We start from the raw sequence: 11,430 nt of genomic DNA, 5'->3' as shown, positions 1-11,430 counted from the left end.
GAATGATACTGAGGGCTATAATTAGGATTGCATATAGTTATTAGTGGTTCAGACTGATTATTAGAGATATGACCGTATGTAGATCACTAAGCTTTGGAAAATGAAATATGTTTGACAAATAGAAATTGTATTTTCATGATATTTAACTTTAAAACAACTGGTTAAAACCCTTCAGTGTAATGCTGCCAGTACAATGATGATGTTCAAGCAACAAAATAAAGGATTGAATGAGCCTTTTGCAATAACTTTCTCCTTCTTAATTGCAGTCTAGTATGGGATGGATGTAAAAAGTGGGGGTAAAAGGAGTAACCGTGGAAGAAGTGGACTCCTTCTGCCATATAACTTCATCGAATCACAGCTTATCTTTGAAGCTGAATTAGCATCCTTAGTCCTGCAATTATTGTTGCATTTATTCAACTAGCTATTAATAGAACAGTTTTGGTTCCAGGATTTCAGAGATAGAAATCCTTTTAAGAACTTAGATCCTCCTGAAACTTAAGGAGAAATTAATTTAGCTCTGTGTTTACATAAAAACATGAGTTTGAGCAAGCTCTGGGAATTGGTGATTGACAGAGAAGCCTGGTGTGCTGCAGTCCATTGGGTTGCAAAGAGTCAGAGACAACTGAGTGACTGAACTTATATAAAGAAATAAGAAGCTTTATTTATTTATTTTTCTTCATGCAGTAAAGTTTGCGTTTCTGAGACTTTGCAGGTAAAACTTCTCCCTATGCAAAATGCCCTTTCAGTTATGAAAGTTTGCATTTAGTATTATAGGGTTACTTTGGGGAGAAATATTGTAAGCAGATCATTATTGATTTCAATGTATAGCTTGGCAAATTTGAAGTAAATGCACTAACAATTGCAAATTATGTTTCCATTTGCAGACTCAGTTCTTCCATGGCCTAGGCATCAAAAGATAAGTCCTCTTATTTTGAAAGTAAAAATGCCTTTAAAGTTTAATCAGTATCAAAAATTATTGGATTTTAGTGTGTTTCAATAGATTTTAGTATGTTTTTTATATGTAATTATCATCTATTTCTCCATTTGCAGTATCACTCTTGTTTGAAATCATGGAAAACTGGAATATCACTGCAGATTTCATTCTCCTAGGTCTCTTTAACTACACAGGAGCCCACCAATTTCTCTTTGTGTTGGTTCTTATAATTGCCTTCACCTCCCTAGTTGGCAATGCCCTCATGCTTCTCCTGATTCTCCTGGACCCCCGTCTCCACAGGCCCATGTATTTCCTCCTGAGCCAACTCTCCCTCATGGACCTGATGCTGATTTCCACCATAGTGCCCAAAATGGCCATTGACTATTTGACCGGCAGGAAGTTCATCTCCCCTGCTGGCTGTGGGTTCCAGATCTTCTTCTTCCTTACTTTAGGAGCGGGTGAGTGCTTCCTCTTAGCAGCCATGTCCTATGACCGCTATGTTGCTATTTGCCATCCACTGAGATACCCAGTCCTCATGAGTTGGAAAGTATGTCTCAGTATGATTTTGGGGTCTTGGTTCCTTGGTGCAGTTGATGGACTCATGCAGGCTGCTGCTACCCTGAACTTCTCATTTTGCAGCACACATGAGATCGATCACTTCTTTTGTGAGGCGCCCACTCTCGTGCGTTTGGCTTGTGCCGACACTTCTGTCTTTGAGTATGTCATGTACATCTGCTGCGTGTTAATGCTCCTGATCCCCATTTCCCTCATCTTGATTTCCTATAGTCTCATCCTTGCTGCCGTTCTCCACATGCATTCTAATGAAGGCCGCAAGAAGGCATTTGCCACCTGCTCCTCACACCTGTCTGTGGTGGGACTCTTTTTTGGAGCTGGCATTTTTACCTACATGAGACCTAAATCCTATAAGTCAGCTAACTACAATAAGGTTGTGTCAGTCTACTATACTATCTTCACCCCTGTGCTGAACCCCTTCATCTATAGTCTGAGGAACAGTGAGGTCAAGGGAGCTCTGCAAAAATGTATGAATAGATGTGCTGCCTATGAATAAGATTACGTTGACTTGCCCTAGAGTTCAAGGCTGTGCAAAGTGATTATACAAGATTTCCTTGAGAGAAGTTACATACACATTATATCTGTAACTGTTATTTCTGTTGTACTTTGAAATGGAGATAGACATCTAGCTTAGGATACTTTACTAAACTGTCCTCAACAAATTAGATTACTGGTTATTAAAATCTGTTGATCACAAATCTTTATTCAAATGTTCCTACATCCCCCCTCACAATAAATATTTGTTGAAAGAATGAGTAGTCAAGCAATATTGAAGTTTTTTTTTTAATTGAGGTATAACTTATGAACCCTAGAAAACTCACATGTTTAGGCTAACTTTCAACTAGTTTCAATAGTACCTGCACTTATAGCTTACACCCAGTACCAAGAGACAAAACTTTCATGAGACTAGAAATGTCCCACATTTCCTTTTCTAGTGAAGTCACTCAACCCAGAAACAAATTGTTAGAGATTCACATCTCTAACAATTAGTTTAATCTATACTAGAATTTATTATCAATGAAATTGTGCAGTAGGTATTTTTCTTATATCTTAAGCCTTTCTTTTAATTGCTATATTTGTAAATATTCCTATACAACTTTACACTATCAGCATTTTAGTTTTTTCTTTGCTAAGTAGTACTTTCTTATTGGTGTGTATCAACATTTACTTATGTACTATTTTGTTGATAGATAACTGGGTTATATTTTCAGTGTGGGATTCTTATGACTAAAACTGCTATTATCCCTTTCTGTCTATGACCATATGTGTTTACTTTTTGTAGCTGCATGAATACCTTTTTAGTAACTTGTTTTTAATGTGGATATTTGATTTTAAACTCTTGCCAACAGAGCACATGAGCAGCAGTTGCTCCAAACTGGCCACAGTTGGGTATTGTTAATGCTAACATTTTTGTCTGTCTTATTTAATGTAACTCATTTTGTTTTAATTTGTATTTCCCTAATGTGTAATGATGCTGCAGACTTTTGCATTAGCTTATTGCCTATTTATATGTCTTTCTTTGCTAATGGTTCATTCAATCTTTGAAAAAAAAAAAAGAAAATAACATCATCACAGCACTGTTTATAATAGCCAGGACATGGAAGCAACCTAGATGTCCATCAGCAGATGAATGGATAAGAAAGTTGTGGTACATATACACAATGGAGTATTACTCAGCCATTAAAAAGAATACATTTGAATCAGTTCTAATGAGGTGGATGAAACTGGAGCCTATTATACAGAGTGAAGTAAGCCAGAAAGAAAAACACTGATACAGTATACTAATGCATATATATGGAATTTAGAAAGATGGTAACAATAACCCTGTGTACGAGACAGCAAAAGAGACACTGATATATAGATCAGTCTTACGGACTTTGTGGGAGAGGGAGAGGGTGGGGAGATTTGGGAGAATGGCATTGAAACATGTATAATATCATGTATGAAACGAGTTGCCAGTCCAGGTTCGATGCACGGTACTGGATGCTTGGGGCTGGTGCACTGGGACGACCCAGAGGGATGGTATGGGGAGGGAGGAGGGAGGAGGGTTCAGGATGGGGAACACATGTATACCTGTGGCGGATTGATTTCGATATTTGGCAAAACTAATACAATATTGTAAAGTTTAAAAATAAAATAAAATTAAAAAAAAAGAAAAAAAATTAAAAAAAAAGAAATTTCTAAAGGTAACATAATTTTATTGTTTACTGATAGATGACACATGATGTTTGTAAGAATATTTGAAATTTTTAAATAAAATCATATCACATTTTGGTAGATGGTTAAATGCTATTTGCAATGGATAGATATTTTAGATAATGGTTTTAGTTCTTTTCTATGTATAGGAAGAGGCAAAAATTCAATTCATAAAATTTTTTCCTGAAACAAATCTGAAGGTCAGTTCTCACAGTTTTCTACAAGCTCAAGATTCCACATCCTGATCTTCACCCTGAATTCCTTTCAGGGTGTATTTAGGTCAGCAACTGCAGTCGTTAATACAATGGGATGGTGAGAAAATGTCTTCATTTTATAATCTCCTCCCTTTTGGTTTTACTTTGACCAAATTTGGGAAGGCATTTTTGGACCAGTTTTTCTCACAGTGGTAGGACTGCTTATGCCCAGATCAGCTAAGGATTTTGTTGATAGATCACTCAATGAGCTATTATTGGATTAGGCTCTTTTAACAGTGTAGCCAAATGCTTCTGGACTTCTTATCTTCCTCTTATGGTCCAGGAAATGGTTCTCTCTGTTGCTTCTTCCTATAGTTAGAGTTACAATATTACCACCATTGATCATATACAACCAGTACTACTAAGTCACTTCTGTCGTGTCCGACTCTGTGCGACCCCATAGACAGCAGCCCACCAGGCTCCCCCATCCCTGGGATTCTCCAGGCAAGAACACTGGAGTGGGTTTCCATTTCCTTCTCCAATGCATGAAAGTGAAAAGTGAAAGTGAAGTCATTCAGTCATATCTGACTCTTTGCAACCCCATGGACTGCAGCCTACCAGGCTCCTCCGTCCATGGGATTTCCCAGGCAAGAGTACTGGAGTAGGGGTGCCATTACCTTCTCCAATATACAACCATATATTTGATCAATTGTATCAAGCCACTAATTATCATTATTTTTATCAAAGACTCAGCCACACATTTGGTAATGCAAACAATTTTAATAAAGTAGAATACAACCAATAGAGCTAGTAAAATTAATAGGGTCATAAGAAAGTACTTAAGCTAAGAACTTCCATTAAATATGGCCCAGTATCTCCTAGCCATATATTCCACTCTTTTTTGCACCAATTACTATTTTTAAGGGAAATGATATTTTGGTATTGTACACAACCCCTTCATGAATCACAGCCTTGTTATGGTAGAAGGGCTTGTGTAATTCAATAAAGCTAAGAGTCATGTTATGCAGGACCACCCAAGATGAACAGGTCATAGTGAAGGGTTCTGACAAAATGTGATCATTTTGGAAGAGGAAATGGCAGATGACGCCAGTATTCTTGCCTGGAGAACCTCATGAACAGTATGAAAAGGCAAAAGAGATATGACATTGGATGATAAGCCTCCCAGGTTGGAAGGTGTATGATAGGCTACTGAGAAAGAGCAGACACAATTACTAACTATTGATAGCTCCAGAAAGAATGAGGTGGCTGGGTGAAAGTGGAAATAGCCCTCATTGTGGAGATGTCTGGTAGTAAAAAGTAAAGCCCAATGCTGTAAAGAATAATATTGCATAGTAATCTTTAATGTTAGGTCCATGAATCAAGGTAAATTTGATGTGGTCAAGAAGGAGATGGCAAGACTGAACATTGACATATTAGGAATCAGTGAACTAAAATGGATGGAAATAGCAAATTTAATTCAGATGGCCATTATATTTAATACTATGGCAAGAATCTGTTAGAAGAAATGGAGTAGCCCTCACAGTCAAAAAAAGATTCCAAAATGCAGTGACTAAGACTCCATGCTCCCAATATAGAGGACCTGGTTTTGATTCCTGGTCAGAGAACTAGATCCCACATGCTGCAACCAAAATGCACTACTTGGGCACAATCTCAGAAAACAAACAAACAAACAAAAAAACTTGGTTTATTTCCAAGGCAAACCATTCAGTATCTCAGTAATCAAATAGCCACACTAAAAACAAGTTACTAAAAAGCTATTCATGCAGCTACCAAAAATCTTCAGCCAACAATGCTAAAGAAGCTGGAGTTGACCATTTCCTTGAAGACCTACAAGACCTTCTAAAACTAACAGAATAAAAGATGTCCTTTTCATCATAGTGAATTGGAATGCAAAACTAGGAAGTCAAGAGACACCCAGAATAGCAGAAAAAGTTGGCATTGGAGTATAAAATGAAGCAAGGCAAAGGCTAACAGAGTTTTGTCAAAGGAACACATTGGTCATAGTCACTGGTCATTGGATGTGAATGAATATCAACATCTTAGGAATCAGTGAACCAAAAAGTATCTACTTCTTTTTCACACTAAAGCCTTTGTGTGGATCATAACAAACTGTGGAAAACTCTTCAAGAGATGGGAATACCAGACCATCTTACCTGTATCCTAAGAAACCTGTATGCATGTCAAGAAGCAAGTTAGAACGTTAGGTGGAAAAACTGACTGGTTCAAAATTTTGAAACGAGTATGACAAGGTTGTATATCGTCAACCTGTTTATTTAACTTAAATGTAGAACACATTATGTGAAATACTGGACTGGACGAGTTACAAGCTAGAATCAAGATTGCCAAGAGAAATAGTAACAACCTCGGATGAGCAGAAGATAATACTCTAATGGCAAAAAGCAAAGAGGGACTAAAGAGCCTCTTGATGAGTGTGAAAGAGGAGGTGAAAAAGTCAGCTTAAAGCTGAATATTCAAACAAACAAACAAACAAACAAACTGGCATATGACCCAATCACTTCATGCAAATAGAAGGGATAAAGGTAGAAGCAATGACAGATTTCCTCGTCTTGAATTCTAAAGTCACTGTGGATGGTGACTGCAGCCATGAAATTAGAAGATGACTGTTTTTTGGAAGGAAAGCTATGACAAACATAGACAGTGTATTAAAAAGCAAAGACAACACTTAGTTGGAAAAGGTCCATATAATCAAGGCTATGATCTTTCCAGTAGTTATGTACAAATCTGAGAGTTGGATCATAAAAAATGCAGAGCGCCGAAGAATGTGCTTTTGAACTGTGATGCTGGAGAAGATTCCTGAGAGTCCTTTGGACAGCAAAGAGATCAAAATAGTCAATTTTAAAGGAAATCAACCCTGAATATTCATTGGAAGGACTGATGCTGAAGCTCCAATATTTTGGTCACCGGATCCAAAGAGACAGTTCATTGGAAAAGACTCTGATGCTGGGAAAGATTGAAGGCAGAAGGAGAAGACAATAACAGAGGATGAGATGGTTGGATGGCATCACTGATTCAATGGTCATGAACTTGAGTAAACTGTAAGAGATGGAGAGGGACAGGAAAGCCTGGCATGCTGCAGTCCATGGAGTCATAAAGAGTCGGACATGACTGATGATGGAACAACAACAACAACATGCATACAAATTGTTGCTGTTGAGTTGTTAATCATGTCTGACTCTTGTGATTTCAAGGACTGTAGCCTGCCAAGCTCCTCTGTCCGTGGGATTTCCCAGGCATAAATACTAAAGAGTGGGTTGACATTTCCTTCTCCAGGGGATCTTTCCCACCCAAGGATGGAAACAATGTCTCTTAAACTGGCAGGTGGATTCTTTACCACTGAGCCATCAGGAAAGCCCATGCATATATATAGGGGCATGAAAATATATAAACAACTATTAACAGACATAAAGGGATAAATTAATAATAATAGAAGGGAAATTTAACACTCCACTTACATCAGTGTAGTCAGGGAGTGTGATTTCTCCAGCTCCATAAATCTTGCTCAAGATTGTTTTGGCTCTTCTGTGCAAAAAGGCCATTGATAATTTGATAGGGATTACACTGAATCTCTTGGGTTGCCCTGGGTAGTATAGTCATTTTAATAAATTGATTCTTTTAATTCAAGAGCAAGATATATTTTTTTAACTTTTTAATTTATATTAGAGTACTGTTGATTAAAAATACTGCCATAGTTTCAGGTGTACAGCAAAGTGACTCAGTTATACATATACATGTATCTTTTTTTTTCCAAATTATTTTTACATTTAGGATGTTACATAATATTGAGGAGAGTTCTTTTTCTTATCCAGCTGCAATGAGGGGCACCTGGGCTCGATTCCTGGGTTGGGAACATCCCCTAGACAAGGAAAAGGCTACCCACTCTAGTATTCTAGCTTTGGGTCACAAAGAGTTGGACAGGACTGAGTGACTTGCACTTTCACTTTCTCACACAATCGGTCCCTGTTGGTTATCCATTTTAAATATAGCAGTGTGTGCATGTCAGTTCCACACTCCCTAACTATTCCTTCCCCCACCTTTCCTGTATGGTAAGCATAAGTTTGTTCTCTATGCGTCTGAGTCAGCTTCTGTTTTGTAAATCTGTTTACTTGCATCATTTTTTTAGATTCTGCATGTAAGTAATATATGATATTTCTCTTTCTCTGAATTCACTCAGTATGACAGGTATTTTGACTGATGTGAGGTGCTATCTCATTGTAGTTTTGATTCACATTTCTATAATAATTATTGATGTTGAAAATCTTTTCATGTGCTTATTGGCCATCTGTATATCTTTGGAGAAATGTCTAAGTCTTCTGCCCACTTTTTGATTGGGTGGTTTGTTCTGATTATATTAAGCTGTTTATAAATTTTGACAGAGAAGGCAATGGCAACCTGCTCCAGTACTCTTACCTGGAAAATCCCATGGATGGAAGAGCCTGGTAGGCTACAGTCCATGGGGTCACGAAGAGTCAGACACGACTGAGTGACTTCACTTCCACTTTTCACTTTCATGCATTGGAGAAGTAAATGGCAACCCATTCCAGTATTCTTGCCTGGGAGAATCCTAGGGACAGAGGAGCCTGTTGGGCTGCCGTCTACGGGGTCACACAGAGTCAGACACGACTGATGTGACTTAGCAGCAGCAGCATAAATTTTGAAGACTAATCCTTTTTCAGGCACATCAGTTCCAAAGGTTTTCTCCCATTTTTTGGATTGTCTTTTCATTTTGCTTATGGTTCCCTTTGTTGTGCAAAAGCTTTATAGATTATTGGAACAGGATAGAAAGTAAATTAATCTACTACAAAACATGCAAGACTATACAGTTGGAGAAAGAAAATCTCTTCAATAAATGGTGCTGGGAAAACTGAACAGCTACATGCAAAACAATGTATTAATTAGAATACTCTAATACCATACACACAAAAAAGTATTTAAAATAGATTAAAAACCAAAATATGAGACTGGATACTACCAAACACTTAAAGGAAAACATAGGCAGAATACTCTCTGACATAAATCTCAGCAATATCTTTTTTGACCCATGTCATGAAATAGTAGAAATACATACGATAAGCTCAAGAGTACAGTGTATATGTCCATCTGTTTTTCTCACCTTCAATTTCTCCATCAGCATCTTATAGTTTTCAGAATATAGTACTTTTGCCTTATATATGTTCATTCTGAGGTATTTATTCTTTTTGATGCAATAGTATTCTTGATTTCTCACTATGATAGCTTGATGTTATTGTATACAAATGCAGCAGATTTCTGTATATTCATTTACTTATGTATATTCATTTTTTATCCAGTTACTTTGCTGAATTAATGAACTGCTTTTGAACTGTGGTATTGGAGAAGACTCTTGAGAGTGCCTTGGACTGCAAGGAGATCCAACCAGTCCATTACAAAGGAGAGCAGTCCTGGGTGTTCATTGGAAATACTGATGCTAAAGCTGAAACTCCAATACTTTGGCCACCTCATGCAAAGAATTGACTCATTGGAAAAGGCTCTGATGCTGGGAGGGATTTAGGGCAGGAGGAGAAGGGGACGACAGAGGAAGAGATGGCTGGATGGCATCACTGACTCGATGGGCATGAGTTTCAGTGAACTCCGGGAGTTGGTGATGGACAGGGAGGCCTGGCGTGCTGTGATTCATGGGGTTGCAAAGAGTCGGACTGAGCGACTGAACTGAACTGAACTGAGTAGTTTCTAGTAATATGATTTTCTATGTATATTATTATGTCATCTACAAACAGTGACCGTTTTACGTCTTTTCCAATTTGGATTCACTTTGTTTCTTTTTAGCTCCAAAACTATGTTGAATCAAAGTAGAGAGATTATGTATTTTTGTCTTGTCTCTGTCTGAGTATAGAGGAAATGTTTTCAAGTTTTTCCTGTTGAGCATGTTAGCTGTGAGTTTGTCATATATGGTCTTTATTGTACTGTGATATATGCCACTTATGCCCATACTCTGGAGAGTATTTAGCATGAATGTGTTGCATTATTATTTTTTGTAATTTTATATATTGAAATGATCATATGGATTTATCCTTCAGTTTGTTAATGTGGGTATCACATTGAATTATTTATGGATATTGAAAAAAACTTGCATCTCTGGGATAAATCCCACTTGATCATGGTGTACAAGCCTTTTAATATATATTGGAATTGATTTGTTCATATTTTGTGAGGAGTTTTGTACCTATATTTATCAGTCATTGGCATGTGATTTTCTTCTTTTTGTTGGGTAGTTTTGTCTGGTTTTGGTATCAGGGTAATGGCAGTCTAAGAATGAGTTTGGAAGTTTCCTTTCCTCTGCACATTTTGAAACAGTTTCAGAAATATAGCTGTTAACTATTCTCTAAATGTGAAATTCACCTGCAAAATCATCTTGTCCTGGTCTTTTGTTTGATGGGAGATTTTAAATTCCTAATTTAATTTCAGTACTGTTAATATGCTATCTAGGTTGGTCATAACTTTCCTTCCAAGGAGTAAGCGTCTTTTAATTTCATGGCTGCAGTCACCATCTGCAGTGATTTTAGAGCCCAGAAAAGTAAAGTCTGACACTGTTTCCCCATCTATTTCTCATGAAGTGATGGGACCGGATACCATGATCTTCGTTTTCTGAATGTTGAGCTTTAAGTCAACTTTTTCACTCTCCACTTTCACTTTCATCAAGAGGCTTTTTAGTTCCTCTTCACTTTCTGCCATAAGGGTGGTGTCATCTGCATATCTGAGGTTATTGATATTTCTCCCGGCAATCTTGATTCCAGCTTGTGTTTCTTCCAGTCCAGCATTTCTCATGATGTACTTTGCATATAAGTTAAATTATTTGGAAGGAATGATGCTAAAGCTGAAACTCCAGTACTTCGGCCACCTCATGCGAAGAGTTGACTCATTGGAAAAGTCTCTGATGCTGGGAGGGATTGGGGGCAGGAGGAGAAGGGGACGACAGAGGATGAGATGACTGGATGGCATCACTGACTTGATGGACGTGAGTCTGAGTGAACTCTGGGAGTTGGTGATGGACAGGGAGGCCTGGCGTGCTGTGATTCATGGGGTCGCAAAGTGTCGGACACGACTGCGCGACTGAACTGAACTGTTAATAGGTCTGTTCCCATGTTTTCTATTTTTTTTATGGTTCAGTCATGCAAGATGACACATTTGATAAATTTTTCCATATTTTCTAGCTTATTCATTTTATTGGCATATAGTTTCTCAAAGTTGTCTCTAATGATTCTTTGTATTTCTGTGGTGTTGATTGCAAATTTCCTTCTAATTTCTGATTTTATTTATTTGTGCCTTCTCACCTTTTTCATTCAGGGAGTCTGGCTAAATGTTTATCTGTTCTGTTTATCTTTTCAAAAACTAGCTTTTAATTTTATTAAAATTTTTCTATTGTGTTTTTTAGTCTCAATGTCATTTATTTTTGCTTGGATCATTGTGATTTCTTCTCTTATACTAAATTTGGCTTATGTTTTTTCTTCTTTCTCT

The 11,430-nt window shown here is 37.5% G+C and overlaps 1 protein-coding gene across 1 annotated transcript; it reads left to right on the top strand.

The window, feature by feature from the left end:
• Positions 1-1,031: 1,031 nt before the first annotated feature.
• Positions 1,032-2,003, top strand: LOC102391380 (olfactory receptor 2T8-like). The gene has a single exon (XM_006070010.2). The coding sequence runs from the start codon at positions 1,071-1,073 to the stop codon at positions 2,001-2,003; it is 933 nt and encodes a 310-aa protein (XP_006070072.2). The 5' UTR covers positions 1,032-1,070.
• The last annotated feature ends 9,427 nt before the right edge of the window (positions 2,004-11,430 follow it).

The sequence above is a fragment of the Bubalus bubalis genome, chromosome 9, assembly GCF_019923935.1.
Source record: "Bubalus bubalis isolate 160015118507 breed Murrah chromosome 9, NDDB_SH_1, whole genome shotgun sequence".
NCBI classification, from domain to species: Eukaryota; Metazoa; Chordata; class Mammalia; order Artiodactyla; family Bovidae; genus Bubalus; species Bubalus bubalis.
The sequence above is the reverse complement of the archived record's forward strand: the minus strand, read 5'-3'. Positions and strand labels throughout refer to the sequence as shown.

What these genes read in the sequence shown, in the direction of transcription:
- LOC102391380 (XM_006070010.2), top strand. Translation starts at nt 1,071, where the DNA reads ATGGAAAACTGGAATATCACTGCAGATTTCATTCTCCTAGGTCTCTTT.